At 44.2% G+C, this 25,725-nt stretch overlaps 2 protein-coding genes across 4 annotated transcripts; one reads left to right on the plus strand and one right to left on the minus strand.

Annotated features, from left to right (window-relative positions):
* The first annotated feature begins 8,964 nt into the window (after positions 1-8,964).
* LOC149303756 (urotensin-2 receptor-like) lies at positions 8,965-9,975 on the plus strand. The gene has a single exon (XM_089480844.1). The coding sequence runs from the start codon at positions 8,965-8,967 to the stop codon at positions 9,973-9,975; it is 1,011 nt and encodes a 336-aa protein (XP_089336970.1).
* Positions 9,976-18,113: 8,138 nt separating this feature from the next.
* On the minus strand, positions 18,114-25,167 carry LOC149303757 (uncharacterized). Of its 3 annotated transcripts, none has more exons than XM_089480950.1 (4): positions 25,116-25,167; positions 23,588-23,673; positions 22,518-22,618; positions 18,114-22,175 (listed from the first exon to the last, which is right to left on the minus strand). In XM_089480950.1, the coding sequence occupies exons 1-4, from the start codon at positions 25,122-25,124 to the stop codon at positions 19,726-19,728; spliced, it is 2,646 nt and encodes an 881-aa protein (XP_089337076.1). In that variant the 5' UTR covers positions 25,125-25,167; the 3' UTR covers positions 18,114-19,725. The 3 variants fall into 3 exon arrangements, with proteins under 3 accessions (XP_089337076.1, XP_089337075.1, XP_089337077.1); XM_089480949.1 differs by lacking the exon at positions 25,116-25,167 and adding an exon at positions 23,907-25,043; XM_089480951.1 differs by lacking the exons at positions 23,588-23,673; positions 25,116-25,167 and adding an exon at positions 22,879-22,946.
* Between the last annotated feature and the right edge of the window lie 558 nt (positions 25,168-25,725).

A 25,725-nucleotide genomic window follows, 5' to 3' on the forward strand; every position in this document is an offset into this window, starting at 1 on the left:
CTCATTAATAACGTTTGCCATCGATGTTGCTTGACCACATGCCCCATTTTCATCTGTGGACAATATGAGGGCAGCAGGTAGGTTTAGACCAGATTGCAGGGTAGATACAGATGAGAAACACATTTTTGTCTTCTAACAAAAGAACACAATACTGAAATAGAGGTGGAACTTCAAGAAGGACTGCTAATGCTGCTGATACACCGAATCCCATGCTATGTTTCACTGTGCTTCACTGCTTAGGAATAAGTGGCTCTCCAAAGATTTGTTGGTCTGCAACTCCCATCAGTCTTTGTCAGCAAAGGGACACTGGAAGTTTCGGTTCAGCAACATCTGGAGGGCCACATATTCCCCGTCCCTACCTAATGAGAGGACATTCAAGGAACATTCCATAGCTTCCCTTTACCAACATATAGATAATAATCTGATTCCGAGTTGAAATTGCTCTGCTTCATCTCCTAGGGATCATGATTCCCACCAAGTCACTTCCCCTCAGGGTGACCAGATGTCCTAACCTCAAAGGATGACAAGACACTGCAACATATAGGACATCCAAGAAAAAATGGAGAACATTACAAAATAAAAGTTAAAAACACTGATAGAAATATAAATTCATGCTTCTCAGTCATGCTCATAATGGAGGACATTTTGAAATTTCTCCTGGACAGAAGGTTGAAATGTAGGGCATGCCCTGGAAAAAGAGAATGTCTAGTCACTCTGCCTCCTCTCCTTGTCCTTGTGAGTTTTTGCCCTATTGGCAACAAAATTGCAGTGGAAGTTGGGACTTCACTACTTGGCTCCACAGAGCGTGTGGATGGCCCATAGAAAGAAAGAAGAATAGCTTTATGGCTTTATTTCTCCCTTTGCATGCTCTCTCTGTCTCTTTCATCCACCCCACAATTCTCTCCAGTCTTCCCCCACCTGGTAGCCAGACGCATTTGGGGTGGAATACTGGAAAGAGCAGAGAGCATGACTCCTTGCGTCCTCCCTTGGCTGCCACCTCCCAAATCGGAGCCCAAGGACAGCAGGGGGCTTCTGGCTGCCCGTGCCTGGATTGCACACCAGCGCCAGCATCTCACAGAAAAATAAACCGAGAAGTAGCAGCAGTAGCAACAGCAGCACCAGATGTGGGGCAGAGGAGAAGGGCCCACACCTCAGCTAACAAATACTCATCTTCATGTCAAAAGCATACATGATCTGTTTTCTGCACACTCCACACTTCCCCAAGCCTCCACCCCTTTCCCCCCCTCTGATGTGTCTACCTGAAATCTTGCAGCTATGAGAGCAAACCCACAATCACAAGAAAACCTTCAAATCAACTCACACAGAAATGAGAAGTAATATCAAGCCAATCAATCAATCAATTTTAGGTTGCATTAACAGAAGTATAATGTCTAGATCAAGGGAAGTAATAGTGCCACTCTTTATTCTGCTTTGGTCAGGCCTCACCTGGAACACATCATCCAGTTCTGGGCACCACAATTCAAAAGAGATATTGGCAAGCTGGAATATGTCCAAAGGAGGGCGACTAAAATGGTGAAAGGTCTGGAAACCATGCCCTATGAGGAACGATTTAGGGAGCTGGATATGTTTAGCCTGCAGAGGAGATGGTTAAGAGGTGATATGATAGCCCTGTTTAAATATTTGAAGGGATGTCATATTGAGGATGGAGCAAACTTGTTTTCTGCTGCACCAGAGAATAGGACCCACAGCAATGGATGCAAACTACAGGAAAAGAGATTCCACCTTAACATTAGGAAGAACTTCCTGACATAAGAGCTGTTTGACAGTGAAACACACTCCCTTGGAGAGTAGTGGTGGAGTGTCCTTATTTGGAGGTGTTTAAACAGAGGCTGGATGGTCATCTGTTGCGGATGCTTTAATTGGGAATTCTTGTATGGCAGGGGGTTGATGTGGATGGCCCTTGTGGTCTCTTCCAACTCTATGATTCTACGATTCTACAGTACTAGCTACCTCAAAATTTTGAAATACAATTTTAAAATATATAAAAGCAGAATCTCATCAACTGCTGAAAATGCACCCTCCTTTGAACAGAGAGAACAAAGAATGGAACTGACATGACATAACTGAAGCAGGGTGAACAATTAAATCATGCATACTTTTAACAATGTGGATCTCTTTAACAGTGCTAAAGAGATCCACACGTGCATAATAGTGTGAATGCAGCAACACTGGTGGCCATTGACAGATGTCTATCCTTAATGTGAAGTAGTGCTATAACAACAGAAGGGCACCTAGTTAAAAATGGCTCAGCGCCGACATTGTGCTGTAAGGGGAAGGACAAGCTGTTGCAACTCCACATCAAGAATCTCTTTAGAGCCGCATGTGGTAATCTCCACTGTCAAAGAGTCCCTGAGAAAGATGTGGAAGGCCTTATCTGTGCCTGAGTGCAGCTAAAGTGCAGGTGGGGCTTGCATCCACCTTTCACCCCTTGGAAATACAACTCTAGTTACCATGGCATGGTTAAGAGGCTCCTATATATGAAGGAGATTGTATTGATTGTGTGAGTGCAGAGACAGACTTTGTTCATGTTTATTTCACTATTCTTTATCATGCCTTCACAGGTTTGAGAGCTGTGACGTTCTCTCTGTGGCTGAGCCTTGCTTGAGGCCCAAACATTCCTTCATAGGTTCCTAGTGGCTCCTTGCTTGTGCTAGATGTCTTCAATGCTCCCTCCTTTCCATCCCAGAAAGCTCTGCATCAGATTGTCACAAGGTTAGACAAACACAGCAGCGCCAACCAAGTTTGCTTTGGCCAAGGGTCTGGTTTGCTGGCGAGGATTTCCCCCCTTCACATTCTCCCCCATGTTTAGCGCAATCCACAATTCACGCCAGGAATAAACTCTTTTCAAATCAAGCCAGTATGACCACCAGCTGAAGAAGGAGGGTGTGTGTGTGTGTGTGTGTGTGTGAAGGCAGATACTGGTAGTGTGGTTATCTAGGGGGCATCTAAGGGCAAAGGGACAATACAGGGAGACTGTGGCATCAGTATGTATGAAGATAAGACTGCCACTCACAAAGGACACAAAAATAATATTATATATTGATATCTGTAAACGTATCATAGAACAGGACATGAAGAGTCAGAGGATTGCCAGAGTGAGTCTCCGTACCTTTAATGGTTGTGTAGAAGAGGGGATTTCAGACATTTTACTTGTCATGCAACCAGGGAAGAAGCCACAGGCCTTATGTACATGCCCTCCCCCCAGTTTATTTATTTATTTATTATAATTATTATATTTATTTATATCTCGACCTTCTCCCAAGGCTGGGACTTAGGGCAACTTACAACAATAAAAACACTATACACTTAAAAACATACAAAATAGTATATTAGAGTTTTAATATTAAAATATTAAAATAATGTTCCCCCTGAGCTCACTGTGTCCCGTTTATATGATGCGGGGGCAAAACCCCCAATTGGATCTGGATTGTCCAGATGATTTCCTACACTCAATTTGGGGCTTCTCCTTCTTCTTAGCCCTCATTTTAAAAACTCACCATTTGCTGCAAGTCTTCAGAGGGGTTTCAGTAATGAGGAGTGGCTGCCTTTTAACTTGTGATTCCTGTTCGTCTCTTGGTGCCACCATTGTGGGCACTAGTCACTCTGGAATCAGAAGGAAGTGCCCAGTGTCGATATAATGGCTGGGCATCTCGTTCTGGCCTCAGCAATGGCACTGGGCAATGAACGGGATCCAAATGGGAAAGCAACCACCCAACATTGCTGGGGGGAGACAGCAAATAAGAGGTGAATTCGGGATGAATTTGAGGGAATTCTGGCAAGTGCAGATGAGCCCCCACTTGCTGAAATTCCATCTTCTGCACAAGCACTAAAGATACAGGAATCCTTTCCAGCTTTCATTTTGACAACTGTAGCTGCTCTTCAACTCCTTTCTCTCTCTCCCCCCACCTCAGTGTTGCAACACATTAAACCATCTAACAAATTAAAACAATTTAAAAGGGGTAAAACCATGCCCATATATAGCATATTCTTTCTCTCTTTCTGACACATTCATGAACACACACAACCTAGCACAATGTACCTTGGAAAAACTACTTTTGGTCTACACCTCCCAGAATCTAGAACTGCTGGTAATGCTGGCTGGTGGATTCCAAAAAGTAACTTTCCCAGATTTTTCACCCTAGCTGTAAAACTCATGTGTGTTCAAGACACATCCACACATTGGAATGATATAAAGTACAATTCATACAAGTACACCAACCAAAGACAAATGGTGCTCATGCCCAGGTTGCACAAGAATTTCACACATGTACAACCTCACGCTTACAACCAAGAGTCATGCACATTAGTCACTGCCATTCCTAGCCTAATAATGTGTAATGTCTTCACCAGGGACCTCATAATGGCGACTGCTTTGGGAGTGACACTGAAAGAGAATATCGAAAGTGGATATTGAAAGGTGGAGGGTTCAAGAATAAGAAGTGTTTGTTCAGGCAAGCACTCAGACCTTCCCTGAGTCCTCCTGCCTCTGCTTTCATCTAAGTGGGACTTTTCCTGAAAATGATTCAGAGCAGAAGTTTTGGAGAAGAGTTCAACTTCTCTCCCCTCCCTAACACCCGTAAATGGGGTTCTTGCACAAGGCCTTTGGCACTTTGGGGGGTAGGGAGGCAACATGTTGAAAGCGAGGCAGCAAAACTTCCACATAAAATGTATTTAAGACCAGAGCGTGAGTCATCGCTTTCAGTGACAAATAACTGTCAGTATTATTTTAACAAGGAGCCAGTGTCGCCTAGTGCTTTGAAAGTTGGACTACAACTCTAGAGAGGGTTCAATTCTCAGCTTGGCCATAGAAATCCACTGGGTGGCCCTGGGCAAGTCACACTCTCTCAGCCTCAGGGGAAGGCAATGGCAAACCTCCTCTAATCTTGCCAAGAAAACCCATGATAGGTTTGTCTTTGGGTCACCATAAAGCAAAAATGACTTGAAGGCACACAACAGCAACAGCAGCAGCAGCAGCATCTTTAGCAAAGCTCATGCCATTGTGGTGTAGTGCTTACATTGTTGAAGTGGGATGTGAGCCATGAAACTCATTGGGCATCCATGGGACAAACCACTCTTTTCTTAGCATGATCCAGGACAAGTTAGTATTTTAGATTACAAAGAATCCTCCAGCCAGGTGACCTACTTCCCAGGGTTGTTGTGAAAATGATATGTGGAATGAAAGCCATCTGTAGCCACCCCTGCGGTAAACAGATTTGGATCGTTTTATTATTCTGTACACTATAAGCCTATTTAGAGAGGTAACATTTTTGGAAATTTTGAATTGAGGTGCAGGGAGGCAAGGTTCCCACCCCACTTTTTTATCTCTGGTAAAAATTTGAAATGTTGGGGGAAATGAAAACTGAAATATATACTAGGAACTTTAATGGACTGAAACTCACTTTAGAAACATGAAATTATTTTTCTGTACCAGTAACCTAGTTTGGCCGACAGTTGTCATGCCTGATAAAAAGTACAGTTTATTCAGAATAAAATTATAAATTGAATTTCATTTTCCCTCCAATTTATTTTAAAATTAGAAGCGGAGCTACCAGGTCCTGAATTGTAAGAAACACCTGATCTATAAAGGAACGTCTTTGGCACTGCTAGTTTGAGAAGAAGACAAAAACTAAACACAATAAAAACAGAAGAAACATCAGTATCAGTGAAAGAAAGAAAAATATTTTGTCTCCATTAGTTCTCTATAATGTCAAGCAGACATAACACATTCATTCCCATTAAAGAGAAAAGGAAAGTTAAGTCAGAAATTATAGGAGTGGTTCCTAAACTTTGATCCTCCAGCTGTTTTATACCTCCCAGAAACTCCAGTCAGCTTGATCAAGAGGAGCCTGTGGAGCTCAAACCATTTGGAGGACCAAAGTTTGGGAACCACTGGATTATAGTGCTCCAACACTGTATACATAAAAGTCCTCCCCTTACATAGTTTTTAAAAATTATTCTAGATCAATAAATATTCTATTTCCCCTTCTCCTCCCACAGATTTGAGGGGAAAAACGGGAAACCTTTCCTCTGATTTTTTCAAGTTTTGTTCTGACTCTTCACATCTTTCTGCCTATCCAGATTCTGCGACTATCTTTTGAGATTCTTTCTTTGATGCACCCACCAAATGAAAGGAATGAATGAAATGAATTGGGCAGCTACTAGAGAGAGGGACCTTTTAGTGGTTGCAAAGCCTGGGAGAAAAAAAAGGCTGGACTCCTATTGGGGATTTATATCTGTGGGAATTAGAATTTGGCAGTTCTGTAACAACTGTATCCAGTAAAGGGGCTGCTGTTGCATACTACATAGGGGAGTCAGCAAAGTGTTTAATAATCATTGGAGCCTATGTGCATTGAGATCAATGTATTGAGTGCAATGCAATCAGTGCACTGAGATCAATGCACATTTAGTCTGATGTTCACTGGTCCCAATATGCACTGGGATATTGACTAGGGGGTGCCAATGGGCATTGAGACACTTTTTCCAGTGTCCCATTGCAGTGGCGTCCCTGTCCCTAGTGTCACCCGCTGTGACAGATAAGACTGTGGGGCTGGGTCTTCTGGGGGCAGTGCGCTCAGCCTCCCTTGGGGCTGCCGCATTATTCTCCTCATGAGGAGAAGGGGAGCGCGCTCAGCCTCCTTCCACAATCCCCTGTAATTTTCATGAAGAGAAGGACAGGATGGCACAGGAAGAGGGTCCAACCAGGTGTCACCCCTCTTTTCGGGTGTCATCCAGTGCAGGTCACACTCCCTGCACCTCCCTATTGATGTCACAGTCCCATTGTCAATTCACTAACAGGGCTTCTTAGCACATCTGGCTGATGTTTTCAAGTTCTGAACATTTTGAAGTGACAAAGTTCAGCACCCAAATATATGAATTTTTGCAGTGTTTCTGATGATAACAGAATTGTTGTTTCCATCTTGATACGAGCCACATTTAGTGGTCCTTTTTTTACCACTGGCTTTGGTAACAGCCATGGAGGTTTAATAAGATATAAGTGGTAACAAGGAGACTACAAGACTACCAGTTGCTTGTTGTTAGATCCCCTCAAGTCATTTCTGATTTAAGGTGACTCTAAGGTGAACTTATTGTGGTGTGTTCTTGGGAAGATTTGTTCAGAGGGGGGTTTGCCATTGCCTTCCTGTGAAGGTGAGAGAATGTGACTTGCCCAAGGGCAACAGGTGGATTTCTATGGCTAAGTGGGGATTTGAATTCTGGTCTCCAGAGTCCTAGCCCAATACCCAAGCCACTACACCATGCTGGCCAGTTGTATAGGTTCTCTTTTAAATAAAGCTTTTTGATATGATCAGTCTTAGACCTTTTTCAGATAAAAAAATAGCTTCCTTAATAGGTAAAGCAGCTAGACATACCTGTCTAAATGTTACACATTTGAAACAGGATCATTCTATCCCTGCATCTCTATAGTTCAGGCAATAATTCCGTTAGAATGACCTTCTGGGTACCAAGGAATTGCTTATCAGACTGAAAGGGACTTGGAACCCTTGAACTGTACTTTCTTTGTAGTGAGGGGAACTTATTCTCCACATGTTCAGAGACACACTCATTCTCTTTATTACTGTACAAATGTGAAGCCCCTGCACAACTTGATTCAAGGACAAAGTAGGCCCAGCCCAAATCTCCACCCTTTTGCTTGTTAAACTGGCCAAGTAAATTCTCTGCTAAGAATAAAATCTGGAGTATTTATGCTACTAGAGGTAGAAATGACGATCTATGATAAGACCACAGAAGAGCCAGCTGTCCTACCCTTTATTCTGCCTCCAGTACACCTCTGTGCTTTTCTTTTTTTCTTCTTCTGGGTCTCTGCTTCTTTGCATTTCTGCGTTTCTTTTGTCCATTGATCCATACAGTCCCCTTCTGTCTTTGTATCTCTTGGTTATTTTTTCTCCCTCCTGGTTGGCATAAGTCCATGGAACGCTGCATGGTTATGCCAGCAGGGTGTTGGACCCGGACTGTCTGTCTGCTTGGGGTTACATTGGTGGGGGGGAGAAGGAAGGGGGTGGGGGATGACAATTCTGTCTGTTCCGATCTCCGGACCAATCGGGTCCCTGGACGCTGTCCCACCATACGCCCCGTAGTCCCATTAGCTGACACGCTGTCAGAATCCCAACCCCAAGGATGAGATAAACAGGTTCCTCTGTGCAGACAGGAGCTGACAGCTTTGCTCCCCGAGAGGGGCCAAGCCATGGTTCGACCCCGACATACCGGCACTAGCAGGGTGTGAGGAATGTGAGAGAAGAGCATTTGCAGATCCAGACAGACACATGCAGATACTTTGCTCACATGCACACATACTGGAGTCTTCGTGCCACCACTGGCTCTGAACGCATGGAGCAAAGAAACAAGAAAATGGAATGAGAAAGACCTTCAAGCCGAACGTGGAACAGTGTGCCTTTGCACCCATCATAAGAGAGATTGGGCAGGAGGAACCCCAGCATATTATCATTTGCAATTTCAGGTTAGACCCTCCAGGATATTATAATTTGCAATCTCAGAGACTGGGCTGCTTTTTGGGAGGTATGGGAATGGAACAGCTCACTAGAAGTGAATGAAAGATATGGACAGAATGACAGACAAAAGAGTAAGTAGGGATTTGTACAGACATGCAGCTAACTGTATGAGTCAGACAACTGTTCCCTTGGAATGGCTATCTGAGTGTCAAGGAATGATTGATTAGACCAAATGAGGACTGAATTGTACTTTCTCAATGATGAATGCAATATACTCTTCATGTGTTCAGAGGCATTCCCAACCTTGTTGTGCATGAGCATAGGCAGATTCCCTACTCTCCCTATCTCTCTCTCTTCAGACCTGGATACCTGAACAAGGTGGTATTCAATGCCATATTTCTTTAGTTGGTCTTTCTCTCAAAGATCAGAAGGAACCTCAAGACATTCTGTTTGATGTCCTAACCTTGAGAGTTGCCCTATGGAGCCATCACTGACCAACCTTTCCTCGTGGATCTTCTTAAGCAATGCTTCATTGTCAGAAGGTGGAGAATCGGCTGCAGCCCTGGGAGCCGTGCTGAGCCTAATGTGTGCCACAGGGGTGGCTGGGAACCTCTACACGCTAGCCATTGTGAGGGCCTCCCCGTCAGCTTCCTCACTGCGTGTCCATCTGGTCAACCTGGCCCTGGCTGATCTGCTGTATCTCTCCACAGCCCCTTTCATTGTCCACAATGGGCTGGTCAAGGACTGGCCATTTGGAGAGGTGGGCTGCCGGATCCTCCTCAGCCTAGACCTCCTCACTATGCACGCCAGCATCTTCCTGCTCACCTTGATGAGCTGTGAACGATATAGCGCTGTGGCACACCCATTTCAGGCTGCAAGCCACACACGGAGATGCCGGCGGCCCCTGGCTATAGCCATCTGGCTCCTGTCTTTTGCTCTGGCTCTCCCCATGATGGTGATGATCCACCAAGAGGAGCGCACAGTGGGGGATGAAGCCATCATTCGGCGTCTCTGCTCCCCAACCTGGAGTGAGGAGCAGTACAGACTCTACCTGAGCATCCTTTTCAGTACTAGCATTGTGGCTCCTGGGGTGGTCATCGGGTCCCTCTATTGGCGTCTCGCGAGGACTTACTGGCTGTCTCAGACCCGTGGTGGCTTAGGCCGTACTCCTAAGAACCGTGTTTTCTTCCTCATCCTCATCATTGTCCTGGCTTTTTGGGCTTGCTATTTGCCCTTTTGGATTTGGCAACTCCTGCCTCTTTACTGCCCATCGGCTGCACGTTTGCCAGTCCAGACGGAGATCTCCATCAACCACCTGGTGACCTGCTTGACATATGGCAACAGCTGCATCAACCCTTTCCTCTACACCCTGCTAACACGCAACTACCAGGAGTACTTACGTGCTCGCCAACGGGGGACGTCACACACCTCTCTGCGGTGTCTCCAAAGCAGAGCCAGGTCTCCAGGAGAAGGTGCTGAAGTTGTCTGAGCAGAGAACAGGTAAGGAACATGGTGTTCATAAGTGGTGCTTGGATTGGGATTGTGCACTGGATATTGTGGCTGAAGTCACGCTGCTGAGGGCAAAGTTTTGGTTTGGGAGCTGACTCAGGTCTCCACTCTAAAGGTTATGGCTTATTCAGAACAGAGGAGTTTTTGCCAGTGGCAACATGAGAGTCACCAGCCACCATTGCATGAAAACACTCTCACTGTCACAGCAGAACTAAAGTTGCAGGCCTGCAGGTTTATACAACCACAACTGCATAATTTTGATTTCCTTTGCAAGATGATTTTTACCATCTTTGCATGAGGAAGAAGTTATCCGGTTTCTGAAACTTGTTGTTGTTACTGTGATAGTGTCCCTTCAAGTTGTTTCCAATTCATGGCAACCCTAAGGTGAAACTCCCACAGGATTATCTTGGCAACAATTGTTTAGAGGGGTTTTGCAATTGAATTCTGAGGCTGAGAGAGTGTGACTTGCCCAAGGTCATCCCAGTGGACTTCCATGGCTAAGTGGCAGTTTGAACCCTGGGTGCCTAGAGTCCTAGTCCAAATGCTAGTATGTCTTTTGCTCCTTCTGTTTGACCTAAAAGATATCACCAGTGTGTATTTTAGATTTTGCCATTTTTTAATGGTAATGTCATTCCTGGCATCCTGTCTAATGTTTCTTTCATATTGTGTCTACTTTTTTCTTTAATTTAAAAGTTTTTGCATGCTTCCAATTTGTTTTTATCCACCGTAGGTCCTTAACCTGGTTCATTCATGCAGAGACCAAATGACTTGCCCAGAGAAAAATTATGTGTGAAGAAACCCCTTGAATATGCAGGCCTACATTCCAGTCTTCTAGATCTCCGTACTCTCCGTTCCTGGGACTAGAGAGCTGCGGGATTCTTGGAGGCAGGAGCATGATGTAGAATGCTTATCTAAACTAAGGCTTAACAGTTTTTTTGCACGGTGGATTAATTTTTCTTAGAACTATAACAGGTTGAAGATCAACAGGTAAAGACTGTCCGCTATCAAAACATTGGGTGCATCCAGAGGGACTCTTTTGAGAAGTCATCATAGAGTCCTCTGTGCCTGTAGCTTGTCCTTAAACTATAATGTGCCAATTATTTTTATGAATAGTAACTCTGTTGGACACACAACAGGCTGAAGATCAACAGAAGAAGACTGTTCTCAAGTGCATACAGATTATGTAATTTCCCACACTTGCAGCTTGTCCTACACAATTTATCCCTACTATTGTGTACTACTACTATCCATGGTGTTGTGTCCCATCCACTGCCTTTATTCCCAGTGATAAGATGGGTGCCAAACCAGCTCATTTCTCCTGACTCTGTCTCCAACTCTTTCATAAATGGCAAATTGGTAATAGCAAACATACTATAGGAAAATGTTAGCACAAGACATTTCATCACCACCATGTGAATAAGCAGGCTACTGTGATTGATAGAATATATCTATATCTATATCTATATATGAATGAGATCAAAATTTCAGAATAAGGAAACTTTCCTAAATTCCTTTAAAAGTCGATATAAACATGGCACTTAATAAATAAGTTTGTATTTTGAAGCCAGAGTTGAATTTGGTATCTTTCCACCTAAGATTGCTTCTAACTCCTCAGCCCTAGTTTTCACATGCTTGGCTGTATTTTTCCCCTAAGAAACAGACTGATAATAAATCATCACATTCTGAGAAGTGTTTCTTGCTTTTCTTTCCGCTTTCAGTCTTCATGTGGCCTTCAAAAAGAAATCTTGCCCAATGTATGATGATCATGCACACATTTATTTCTTGGGTATTCCTATGTCAATATTACACCATTATTCTTTGTGGTTAGCAACTGTGCTGTGCTTTGGAGTTCTGAAAAGGGAGGCAATTTCTCTTCTTCTGCAGCTTGCATCTCATGCAACTACCTGTTTTAAAACATATATGCATCTTTTTAGTTGCTTCTGAAAAATGACACAATCCTCAGCTATATTTTGCTCTTCTACTATCTCATGCACCCCAGTAGCCATGTAGAAAAATTAATCAGGCACCAGCATGTAAGAAAGGGGATGCTCATGTATTAAACCATGGGTGAGAAAAGTGTGGCTCTCTAAATATTACTGGAATACATCCAGCATTCCTCATCACAGGCTATGATGACTATGACTGACACTTTGTTGTTGTTGTTGCTATGTGCCTTCAAGTTGTTTCCAACTTATGGCGACCCTAAGGTAAAGCTATTATGGGGTTTTTATGGCAACTTTCTTCACAGGGGGTTTGCCATTGCCATCCTCTGAGGCTGAGAGAGTGTGACTTGCCCAAAGTCATCCAGTGAGATTACATGGCTGAGCCAGGATTCAAACCCTGGTCTCCAGAGTCCTAGTCCAGTGCTCAAACCACTACACCATACTAAAGGACTGCTCTGATTTAAACAAACCGGAGTCTGGAAAAGTTACTCTTTGGACTACAACTTCCAGAATTGTCCAGCCAGCATTGCCACTGACATTAGGGAGGTAAATAAGAGGAGGGAGGGTGGAGGAATCAATTGGGTAAACAGTTAAAACCTGTAGCTGACTTACCTTCTGCAAAAGGCTGGTTCTTAATTATTATTATTAAACTTCAGGTGCCTTTTTCTAAGAAAGCCTCGTCTGATAACAATTAAAATATTTTGTATCTGAAACTAGTTTCTGACTTATGTTGGTTCTAAGGCAAGCCTATCACAGGGTTTTCTTGGCAAGATTTGTTCAGATGAGGTTTGCCATGGCCTGCCTCTGAGGTTGAGAGTGTGAGTAGTGAGTAGCCTAAGGTTATGGAAGAGGTTTCATTTTACATAATTTTTTTATAATGTATGTTATTTTTAGTGGGTTTTTTTATTTTAAACTTTTGTATAATTTTAATTGAGAGCCAGCATGGTATAATGGGTTGAGGCTGGACTATGACCTGAGAAACCATGGTTGCCATAAGTCAAAAATGACTTGACAGCAGTTAACAATAGGAGAAGATAGCCAGACAATTTTCCATTCTCCTTTGCAAAATAATGGCTATGGGGAGGAGGTGATTGCAATACTGTGGTGAGTCCTGGGGGTTTGGGATATTGCAGAAGGTGAAACATTATTGAATTGTTGAAAAATAATTATTGAAAAAAGTATTTCTGCAATTATTGAAAAAAAGGCATACATAGGATTGCTGATCTGTGCCTTCAAGTCATTTCCGACTTATGGTGAACCTGTTGTGGAGTTTTCTGGGTCTGAGAGTGTGTGACTTGGCTAAGGCCACTCAGTAGTCTCCATGGTTGATTACAGAATTGAACCCGGATCTCCAGTCATAATCTAATACTCAGACCACTACACTACACTGTGTCTTATGTCTGCGTACATCATTAACAGAAAGCCAGTCTATGGGTATTGTGAAAGAGCAGCAAATGATTAGATATTTAATTTGTTGCGATTGTATTTTTACCGCCAGAGAAGAAGCCTACCTAGTGTGCCAAAACACTCTGACTGCCTTTATGCACTGTGCACATAGACTTGAAGGAAGGGGTGCACCATTAGAAAAATAATGTGATGTAGTGGTTTCACTGTGGAACTAGGACTCTGAGAGATCAGGGTTCAAATCCCTGCCTTGCCATGGAAACTCAATGGGTTACCTTAGGCAAGTCACACTCTCTCAGCCTCAGAGGATGGCAAACTTCCAGTGAATAAATCCTATCAGGAAAACTCCAAGATAGCCTCACTTTATAGTTAAAATAATTTGAAACATGACTTGAAGGCATGTAACAACTCAGGCAGTACAATTTCATAAACCAGCCAAGTTCAATAAAGATGCTGGAAACCCCTAACTCTCCTATCCACAAGCCACAAGCAGAATTACTTTTCTGTTGCAAATGAAGTTGAAATTTGATTATCTGAATTTTATTGCTCCTTGCCTTTGGTTCCCACATGGACAAGAAACGGATTGGCCTTTGCCTCCATTGATATCCCTCTAGAGTAGACCATCTTAACTGACAACAAAAGTAACATCTGAGACAAAATGTGAGCCTGCCATCACTTTTCTTCTCCTGTATGATTTTTAATATCCTTGCCTGATGACGAAGCAAGTGAAGCTTTGAAAGCTTGCATGATGTATTTCCTTCATTTTAGTTGGCCAATAAAAGTACAGTATAGCTCTTTTGTGAAAGTGGTCCAAAACAAAATAATCCAGTTTGAGACTGCTTTAACTGCCTTGGTTCAGTGCTGGGGCATCCTGGGAACTATAATGCAACGTAGTGCCAGAGCTCTTTGATAGTGAAGGCGAAATGTCTCACAAAACTACAGTTCCCAGAATTCCCTAACACTGAGCCAAGGCAGTTAAAGTGGTCTTTAACTGGATTATTTATCCAGTGTGTTTTGGACCAAAATCTCTCTTGAAGGGACAAACAGACTATTTTGTGACGGAGAGAGAATATTAATTTCTCAATGACAATATAAAAGTAATTACTCCAAAGTGTTGATACTTTACTATGGTTGCTTTTATAATCCTGTAAAGAACATGATATAGATGACCCCCATTGCTAACAAATATATAAAGACAGTTTAAAGATTGGCAATTATTTTTCCTAACTATAATTCCCACAAGCCACTGACTAAGCTGTCTGCATATTTAAGAAGCTGTAGTCCAAAAAGTAACTTGTCCAACTTTGTGTTGCCCTGGCTCCTTTATCTGGCACAGCTGTTTTTCTTGGAGGCCATAAATTAATACTTTGCCTTTGTACATTTTGTTGGAAAGGATCAACATAACCATCTGGACTGAAATAACTCAGGGTTCAGATGAAGTAATCTTTTGCTTATAAAAACTCACAGTGCCATAAAGTAGTTAGTCTTTAAGGTGCCATCTGAAAGGCTTTGATCTTCTTTACTGTCAAGGTTCGCTGGAAATCTTTTAGGAACAAAAACCACCAGATATATACAAATATATATATATATATATATATATATATATATATAATTTTCCTGGAACTTTCCATGGTTCAAAGGGATGGATGGATGTTTCAACTTTAATTTCCCGTCAGCAAGAATAAAAATACTTGGAGGTCACGCTCATTTCTACCTAGAAACCACAACATATTTTCCCCCAAATAGTCACTTCCAAGTTTAAGGTTATTCTAAAACTTTCACACTGTAGAATTTCTCTTTTTTATACCAGCTGGCAAAAAGAGACAACGATCGAGCCACACAGCTATGGCAGATAAAGTTGAGTCAAAATTCTATAATTGTGCAGCATGAAAGGGAGCTTTGTCCCAACAGTCTGAAACCTGTACATTAGAATAAGGGTGGGAATTATAGCCAGAGGTAGAAGTGTTGTCTATGTCCAATAACATCCAAAATCAGTGATACCTTTAATGCACCAACCAAAATGCACAAAATACATGATGCAAGCTTTTGAAGCCCCACTAGCTTCTTCATCAGGCAAAGGTGTTAAAAATCAAACAGCAAGGGGGGGGTGTATAACAATGTTAGTCATAAGCTTGCATTTTGTTAAGATCATGTATGTAATTCCCACACGCAATTTAGAAGAGCCAAATCCATTTGAGCCCCACTTGGAGGAGCACTTCTGTTTTTTTCAAAACAGCTTTCAGGGGCTAAAACCAACCCGTGGGGTGGAAATATGTTTAAATCACAAAATGGAACACAAACCCCAGCTTCTGGCAGTGTAATTTACCATTTGATTGTTAATATTTGTACAGGTGCTAGTGGGGCAAACTGCCTGTTTTGCCATGCCATGTCAGGCCCATGGGCTACTGTTTGCCCATTCCTGTCCTACATTCCTGAGATTAACTATGCAGCCACTGTGATGACTACAGCATAAGCCAACATCTCCCATACATCCCACCTTTCTCTCTCTACACTTTTAAGAACATCTTCCCTGACCCTGATGAAATGATCTGGAGAGCTCTAAAGCTTGCACACAAATTTTGTGGAGTCTTGATTGCCCCAATGTGGCACACCTTCTTTCATTATTATCCTTACAGATAGGTCAAATGTGAATACAAATCTGGATTCAAATTCCCACTTGACTTTGAAACTCAGGTCCACAACACACTGCAGAAATAATCCAATCCGAGACTGCTTTAACTGCCCTGGCTCAATGCTAGGGAATCTTGGGAACTGTCGTTTATTGTGGCCCTCTGACAGACAAGACTCAGTCTCTCACAAAACTACAGTTCTCAGAATTCCCTAGCACTGAGCCAGGGCAGTTAATGTGGTCTCAAAGTGGATTATTTCTGCAGTATGTTTTGGATCTCGCCAAGTGACCTTGGGTCAAGCACTATTTTTCAGTCTAGCCTCCCTTACAAGGTTATTTTGAAGATAAAAATGAGGAGGAGGGCTTTGCATGCCAGTTTTGAGCATGACTTGGAAGAAAAGCAGGATGCAAATGTAACAAGCAAAAAAAATATTTTTGTCTTACCCTAGACTGAATCGGTTTAATTAGCCCACATTTGGATCACACTCGCCATCCTCCTTGCTTATGAACCCAATGGTTGAATGACCAAAAAGAAAGGTTCTGTGGTTTTGCAGCTGCATGAAAGGCAGAAATCCAACAGGTGCAACCTCCTTCTCTGTAGGCACTGAGAGTTTGCCAGGTCACTGCCTACTACTGCCCTCTGGAGGGAGGTTTGAGTCATGGAAGCACAGGGCCAGCCTTTCTCTATTGCTCCCAGAATGGCTTTGTTGACACTCATCAATGACTAGTGCCAGCAACATCATCATATATCAGATTTTTGGTCTGAATCCCATTTTGGGAGAAATGCAGGATATAAATCCATTAAATAAATAACTAAAATGAATCCTATTGTCAGTCCTGTTAGAGCAAACCCATTGAATCAATGAGATTCTTTTTACTGTTGATTCACCAACCAACAATTGATTCAATGGGCCTACTTTTATTAAGGCTACCAAAGCACAGGGGTGAAAATCATGCACCTCTCCACTCTCCAGAGGTAGGTTGGACTGCAGATCCTAGCGCCCTAACCCTGCATAATGAATGGTGAGGGATGTTGGAAGTTGCAGTCCAGCAAGATCTGGAAGGCCACATAATCCTCTCCTTCTCAATCAAAAGGATCCAAGCTTTAAAGAGCTGTGCATTTTCCTGTTTTACTCCAGATGCAAACATACTGCCCTCTGGAAAGGTTTTAATCACACAAGACTTGCCCAAAATACTTTGCTGCCAGATCCAAAACACAAGATCTCCTCCTCACACAGGCACACGCACATACACACACCTTTCCAAGGACAGAAGTCAACTTGGTTGGCAAGTAAATCGTACTTCAGCACTAGCAATGGGACACAGTTTATTCCATCTTGAGACTGGAGACAGGGAGGGGGGATACTTTTGGACAATTATTCCCAGAATTTCCCAGCCAGCATGGGCAAATAAAAATATTTTTCTTCACAAATTACTCTGCTGTTATTGCATTTCAAGCTCACCTAGCAGATATATACTCCAGAATCTAGGTTTATTGTTACACATGAACATAGGATTTTGCCCCACCATTCAATTGCTTCAATGGTTCTACTCTAGTTGGGTTAAAGAACAGGGTTCTAGACTGTGTGTGTTAACTAGTGATAATCTGCATGTATAGGAACAGCAAGATCTGAATCTGAGACCACATCCAAATGGCTAAAACAAAAAACAAAAAGCCAAAGCCCAGAAAACTGGAAGTCCTAGGTTTGGTACCTGTGCTTTCCAATTTTATTTTGGCGATCCACATTATGTTTACTTCATTCAAAAGTATTTCTTGGAAGCAATGGCAGTTAAAGTGGTGCCAAACTGCACTATTTATACTATATAGAAATACTATATATATGTAGATGCACCCTAAATTAAGTGAGACTTACTGCTGTGTAAATGGACACAGAACTGTGTTGGAAGACTGCTATCCTAAACATACTTTCTAAAATGTTAGCCTCTTAAGGATAGTGAAACTTGCTTCAAGTAAACATATATAAGACTGCACTTAGAATTCGCTGCTAAAGAGCTCTAGTACTGTTGTCAAAGAGAATTTACTAGAGCTCTCTATACAATTATTCAAGTACAGAAATGTCTACCCAAGCCATGACATTCACTGGGTAGTCCTAGATATAAACAACAACAACGCAGCTCCAAATTGATTTTTATTTTGTGAGGATAATATAGGGGAAGGTCATAAGCCCTGTCCTGAGTTCCTTGGCAGAACAACAGGATAAATGGATCAGACAGAAATAACCATGAAGACTTTTTTCTTTCTCTCATTTTAACAAAACAAAATTCTGACTGTCCCCACCTCTAACTCCCAAGAACAGGAGGATATGGGTATACACTTTACTACATGTTTGGGGCATCTCAGATTGTTAGGCCTTGATGCTCCATAGTTCAGATCCAGTGAACAACATGCAATGCCTATCACTTCTATGCAGGTCAGTGTGTGGGGTTTCCATTACATTTGGGGGAAACTAATGGTTTCAGGGATGAAATTTTGGGGTTCAGTAGTTTGGATGCCATTTTAGAAGTCAAAAGGGGATCTCCCGCAGGCTTAATCAGAAATATCAGATACTCAATAATTCAGGCAGGGATTGGATTCAGCTCATTGGAACCCATTGGAATTCAGAGTCAATGGTCAAGAAAATAACTAAATGTGGCATCACGGAGTACAGTTTCTCAGAGGATGAGAGAGAACCCATACTCTCAGGCAAACTGCAAAACCAATGAGAAATTTAATGAAAGACTACACACATAGAAAGAAAGCATTTACGAAGCCAACAGTTTTGCTACAGCACCATGAGAATTTCAAAACAGAGGAGTGTTCTCAAGAACAATGCTCTCAGGGACAGGATGAAAAGACTATAGTTAGAACTAGGCTGAAAGGCCAAAGTCTGGACCATGAGGTAACCATTTTGACTGGATCAAGGCTCAGTTTCAGCTCCCTGGTCCTGGAAGAACATCGGGTTGGACATGAAGGATTCTCAATTTGGTCTGAAAATAGGTTGAAGCAAAGGATGGATCTCTTGGTGCCTGGCAACCAATGGGACCATTTGGGGTGAGACTCTGAGGCAGAAGGTCAGGATCCCATTCAGCAGAATGAGAAAAATGTTCCCCAAAGTGGCAAGGCTGGTTCATCACTGTTTGAAGTAAACAAAGGAACATACCAGTACATCTTCTATCTAAAGAGGGCCAGGTTATAAAACTTTTAAGTCAACCTTAATTACCTAATTGCATCTCTTTTTAAAATACAGAGCCAGGATCCACAAGGAAGGTGATTTAGCTGTAGAAAATTGGGGACTAGAAAACAAAATCTGTTGGTGTTTAGAGAACATCCAGTGCAACAGAGCAGGGGCAGAAAACTGTTTGGAAACCGGAGTCAAAATTTCCCCCCACCCCCACTGTGAGCCATGCCCTGCCTCCAGCAAGCCCAAACATTTGTTTTTCCCCTCTGCATATCCTCTCAAAATGGCATTCAAAGTGATGCTGCATAACTTCCTGTCACCATTTTGAGAAGGGCAGAGGAAAATGGGTAGGTGTGGATATTTGTGCATGTTTTCAGAAGGGAGCCTTTCTGCATGATTTGGGGCCAAATATTGCCTCAAAATTGTGACAATTAAAAAAAAAAACAGGATGGTTGAGGGGCTTCCAGGACCACTAATATATGGTTCTACTGCTGTATGTGGCCCTTAGGCTTCATTATGCGCACTCCTGCTCTAGAAGAACATCCAGTTTCTCAAGCCCTCCCACATGGGACAGGTTAAAGGTCAGAGACAAGGTGGGTACGCTGGTGTTTGGAGAAAGCAGAGCTCCACCGGAATGACTTCCCACAAGCGCCGCAGATATACGGTCGTGTGCCAGCATGCTGGTGTTGGTGCTCGGCCAGGTTCCCACGCTGCCGAAAGCTTTTGTTGCAGACAGGGCAGCGGTAGGGGCGTTCAGACGTGTGAACCCGCCGATGCTTGACCAAGTGTGAGTTCTGGGTGAAAGATTTGCCGCAGGAGGCACACACGTATGGTCTCTCACCAGTGTGTGTACGCTGGTGCTGGATAAGGTTGGAGCTCTGCCGGAAACCCTTGCCACACTCGGTACACCGGAAGGGGCGGGCGCCCGTGTGAGTTGCCTGATGCTTGGCTAAATAGGAACCCAGGGCAAAAGCCTTGCCACAGATGGCACAGTAGTGGGCTTTGCCAGGGGCATGGGTACGACGATGCTCCGTCAGATTGGAGCTCTGGCTAAAGATTTTACCACATTCAGGGCACTTGAATGGTTTCTCACCAGTATGTGTCACCTGATGCCGCAAGAGTTTTGAACTCTGTGCAAAGCCCTTGCCACACTCAGGGCACTTATAAGGCCGCTCGGCTGGGTGGCAGTTCCGCCGGTGTTCAGTCAATTGGCAGCGCCACACAAAGGTCTCACTGCATTGAGCACACCGAGAAGGAGGGTCACGCTGGTGCTGCCGAAGCCCTGAAAGGAGCACAAAACCCTCGCCACAAGCCGGGCACCGAAAAGGCCTCTCCTCACCCAAGTGACGTTGCTGGTGTCTCCCTAACTTGCTGCTGTCAAGGAAACGTTCACCACATGTTGGGCAACGGTAAGCATCATCATCGGACATGTGAGTACGTTCATGGGCGATTAGAGTAGCAAAGAGGGCAAAGGTCTTGGTACAGACAGCACAAGAGTATGGTTTGTCCAGGGAATCCTCTACTGGATGGATCAGCTGGTGAACTGCAAGCTCTGAGTGACTCGCAAACACATCACCACACTGCAGGCAGCAATGGGATTTTTCATCTGCTCCATGGTTCACTTTAAGCATCACCAGGTCAGTGCCATCAGGGAAGTGAGCACTGTTGATGGAGCATTGGTAAGGCTTCTCATCCTCTTTTTCCTTACCAACATGACTCTCCTGGTGAACTATCAGCTCATCACTCCTGGCAAATGTTTTTTCACACTGAGGGCAAGCATGAGATTCTATATCCAGATGGACTGTCTGTTGGGGAGTTACAGCCAGGGTCTCAGGAAAGCTGGCCCCATGATCCAGACAACTAAAGGGCTTCCCTTCTACATTCAAGTCACTCTGGTGCTGCTCCAAATCAGAATTATTGGAGAGGTCTTCTCCATCTTGATGGCAATAGTGGAACAGACCTTCAAAGTGTACCTTCTCATGTATTTTAAGTACAGAGCTTTCAGAAAAGCAAGCACAACAGCTGGAACATTTGTAAGATTTCTTCTCCTTATCATGATTTACCTCTACATGGACTTCTAGTTCCTCTGGTGGGTCAGGGAAGGCTTCTATACATGGAAGGCAGTGATTAGAAACCTCTCTCAAATGCAGCCTCTGATGGGTTGCCAGTGCACAATCCTGGCCAAAGTTCTCCCCACACTCAGCACATAGGTATGTTCTCCCTTCACTTCTATCTACAGATTCCCTTTGCTCCTCTTCACCTACACGCAAGCCCTCAGAAAAAGTTTCTTCACTTTGCTCTTTCTTCTCATCTACCACTGGAAGAGGAGGGACTGAATGCACACTTGCTGCGTTATTCCTCCACCTGCTACCATTAGCACGATGGTTCCGTATGTGCTTGGCAAGATCAGAGCTGACGCCAAAGCAGCGGCCACACTCCCTGCAGAGGTAGGGCTTTTCTCCAGTGTGAGTCCGTCGGTGTGTGACAAGGGTGGACTTGCGGCCAAAGCACTTCCCGCAGTCAGAACAGACATGGGGGCGTTCACCAGAGTGTGCGTGCAGGTGGTGTGCCAAGGTGGAGCTCTGGGAGAAGCGGGCTCCACATTGTTGGCACCGGAAGGGCTTCTCCCCAGTGTGCACCCGCTGATGCTCTGCCAGCGTCGAGCCCCGGGCAAAGCGCTTACCGCACTCGCCGCAGGCATGGGGGCGGCACCCGCCATGTGTCTTAAGGTGCTCAGCTAGCGATGAGCTCCAGCTAAAACCACGTCCACATTCTGGGCACCGGAATGGGCGCTCCCCTGTATGGATCCGCTGGTGTTTCACCAGGTTTGAACTCTGAGTGAATCCCTTCCCGCACTCTGAGCAGTGGAATGGATGAGAGTTTGCATTGACAAAAGCCCCAACAACATTCTCCTCTGATGTTTCTTGGGACCAATCACAGTTCTTGTGGCAAATCTTGGTGTCTTCTTCCTCAGTTTCCTCCACCATTTCCTCCTCTTGATCTTCCTCACTTGGTGTATCAGAACCTGTAGAAAGGAATATCACTCATCTGAGATTACATCTTTATCATATCTTTATCATTCAAAATATTCCCCCAGACCTGTAATTGGCATAAATTATGGAGTTGTGGGTTTTTTAAGATGTGCAAGAGTTTTCATTCAATCTTACATTTTCCTAGACAAAATTACACAAAAAACTTTCGGGGCAGAATACTAGAGGTCATTATAAAACTCTCCTAAGAACACCAATGTTGCAGAATTCTACACACTTACATGGGGAGGACATGAACATAAATCTATAAATTATGGGGTGGGGTGGGGGTGGGGATTACAACACAGCATGGTATGGAGAAAAGAATCATTCCTCACCTGGATTGATGACTGTCAACTCTTGCCTGTCTCCTGAATCTGGCAACAGTAGCTCCTCCTCTGGTTCCATCCAGGAGAAATGTGGCTCAGCATTTGGAAACCTAGAAGTGATAGATAATTACAGTACAACTCACATAAGCCTCTTGTGAGTGAGGGAAAAGCCAAGTCAGAAAAAAGACCAAGATGGAATGGCCCAAAGGTCCTATGCATCTTTCCACAATCTTTTGCATACAATATTTTGCCAGCCATGAAAGGCTTCGCCTTTCCACAAATGTTTCTGAAATTGGAATTTGTGTTCCCTCTGTTTGTAAATCAAATGAAAGGTGTATGCAAATATGCATGTGATTTTCAAACTGCTTACTGTTAATTGTTGTTATTCCTCATCTCAATCCAGGGGAGAGGCGGGTAAGAAATGATGATGATGATGATGATGATGATACCACAGTGGCTTTCATTTTCTAAATGCTTCCTTCATTCACATATGAACACAGAGCAGTTTCCATAAAAGTTGAAAATTCAGTAGTAAAATCGTGCAATAATAACTGGCACAAATGTTATTCAATCACCACCACCACCACCCCAAAAAACCCCAATCACTCTAAAATCAGATTAGAACAAGTTTTAAAATTTACATTTTTAAGACAGAAAAAATACCCAGGCAACATTTTAATTTGGCCAAGAAAGAAATGATGAAAGGTTAATCCTTGTTAATTAGCAGCCTCCCCTTTGTCTGGGATATTAAGTACTGCCTTAGGCACTTTGAAAAGTGCCCATCCAATACACATGCTTTTGAAATTTTATCTTTTCATCTTGGTACCTATTCTTGCATTGTACACCTGTTTTTGTGGTTTGGTACTGATTCAGTAAGAGGACTTCTGTGGTTTGTGTTTGGTCGTGTACTTGTAATGTACACCCCCAGATAACCTATCATGAGATATCCAACCTGCATTAATAGTCTGTCGCATGTTGATAGCATGCTGTTGTGGAACCGGGTAACTCAAGAGTACAACAACTTAAGATTCTAGCCCCACTAGGTTTAAAATGTAGGGAAGAAAGAAGCAAGATTTTACCTTAGAGTGCTGGGACCTTCTTCCAGAGGAAAAGGAACTGTGCTTTCAGCTTCAACTGGGAAGCTTGGGTAGAATGTGGATTCCACCTGCACATGAGGAGGCAAAGAAAACAAGTGAGGACTCCAGACTAGTGGCTCAGATCTGGGAAAATTTGTTGACGTTATTGCCAGATAAGGTGGTCCTCTTGGGAACATGTGGTTTGATGTGGCCCCACAATAGCAGCATCAAGTGCTTTTTCTCTCTGTCTTGCATATACAGATGGGACAAGGGAGCAGGTAGATATTAAGCAGAAGGGACATGTGGAGAAAATAATACACACCAGTGCACCACACATGTGCTGAAATGTCCAGGATACATGATGAAGACAGTGGAAATCATTCAGACTTCCTGGTGTGGGACTGCAGTTCCTAGGAGTTCAAGACAATAGCAAGGAATGCTGGGGGCTGCAACCAAGCAAGGTCTGGAGGACCACCCAGTTCTTGTTTGTGCTGTTCTTATTGTGCATTAATAGTCATTTCTGACTTATTTCTGTCATTTCTGACTTATGGTGACCCTAATGCAAGTCTATTATGGACTTTTCTTGGCAAGATTTCAGAGGGGTTTTGCCACTGCCACCCTCTGAGGCTGAGAGAGTGTGACCTGCCCAAGGTCACCCACTGGGTTTCATGGCAGAGCTGGGATTTGAACCCTGGTCTCCTGAGTCCCAGTTGAATGCTCAAACCACTACACCAAGCTGGCAACCTATACACAGGGTTTTCTTGGCAAGTTTTTTCAGAGGGGGTTGCCTTTGCCATCCTCTGAGGCTGAGAATGTGTCATTTGCCCAGGGCCACACAGTGGGCTTGCATGGCTGAGTGGGGATTCGAACCCTGGTCTCCAGAGTCCTAGTCCAACACTCAAGCCACTGTACCACGCTGTCTCTCACTTGCATACATGGCATCCATTTATGGAACTCAGTGAGGCTTCCTTCTCTGTATACATGCTTAGGATCCTGTTGCATCTGAGCTTTGGAATACATTTGTTTCCAAACATAGAGGTTACATGGAGATACTGTAACTGCAAGAAACTTGGGGGCTCCTCTGGGGGCTCCTTGATCTCCAGCCTTGCCTCTGCCTGCCAGGATATGCCTCCCTGGGCAATCAGGAGGGCACCAGCACCCCCTCCCCCAGCCAAGGACCCACAGCACCCTCTCTAAGCAGAGCCCTGCCACTTCTTCCTCTTCTTCCTGTCTCCAGGGTGCATCTTTTGGACACCCCTTTTCCTTCATTTTTCTTCCTCCACCTGGGCACCTCTTCCCTTCCTTCCTCTTCCTCCACCTGGGCACCCTTTCCTACCTCCACTTGGGCACTCTTTTTCTTCCTCCACTGGGCACCCCTTTTTCTTCCTCCACCTTCCTCTCCTCCTCCTTGGATCTGGCCTTTCCTAGGTGCCCTTTAGGCTTGCAGAGGGACTGGGGGGGCTCTCCTTCCTTCCTTCCCTGCCTGCCCCCAGCAGGGCTCTCCCACCCAGGGCCCCCTGCCTTCCCTTACCCTCTCCATCAGGGTCCCTTGTTGCCCCCTCCGCCTCCGCCAGGCGCCAGAGATCAGGAGCCTGCAGACAATGCAAGGCAGCTCCGCCTCCGCCTGTCCCCTCCTCTCCAGCCCCAGAGGCAGGTGGGGGGCCCGGCCTTCCTCCTCGACTGGAGGGCAATTGGAGGAGAGGGATCCCGATCAACCAGGCAGATCCCCTTACAAACCAAAGGGAGGCTCTTGGGAGGCTGGGTCCGCATCTACACTGGAGAAACAACCCGGTTTGGCACCGCTTTAACTCTTTGTCTGGCTCTTTACTATGGAATTCTGGGAGTTGGAGTATGTTGTGGGGCTCTGCTCTGCTCTGGGCCCACAACAAACTCCAACTCCCAGAATTCCATAGCCTTGAGCCAGGGCAGTTAAAGTGGTCTCAAACCGGATTATTTCTGAAGTGTGGCTGCAGCCCAATAGTAGTATTAGGGCTCCTGGATAGAGATGCACCCAGGTGCCCCAAGGGAGGGGAGGGAGGCGACCTTGGAGCGTGCCCTCTTGGCAGCCCTTGGTGCCTCTTTGGCCAGAAATAGAGTTCTGTCCTCTGGGCTCCTGTTACAAGGAGAGGGAAATGGGTGGC

The sequence above is a fragment of the Sceloporus occidentalis genome, unplaced genomic scaffold, assembly GCF_023333645.1.
Source record: "Sceloporus occidentalis isolate IW3139 unplaced genomic scaffold, rSceOcc1.0.p SCAF_14, whole genome shotgun sequence".
Lineage (NCBI taxonomy): Eukaryota > Metazoa > Chordata > Lepidosauria > Squamata > Phrynosomatidae > Sceloporus > Sceloporus occidentalis.

Excerpts from the sequence above, each read along its gene's own strand:
- LOC149303756 (XM_089480844.1), top strand. The coding sequence starts at position 8,965 with ATGGAGCCATCACTGACCAACCTTTCCTCGTGGATCTTCTTAAGCAAT.
- LOC149303757 (XM_089480949.1), bottom strand. Across the intron at positions 22,619-23,587 it reads GAAGGTCCCAGCACTCTAAG|GTTTCCAAATGCTGAGCCAC; the intron begins GTAAAATCTTGC and ends TATCACTTCTAG. Across the intron at positions 22,176-22,517 it reads GTTGACAGTCATCAATCCAG|GTTCTGATACACCAAGTGAG; the intron begins GTGAGGAATGAT and ends TCCTTTCTACAG.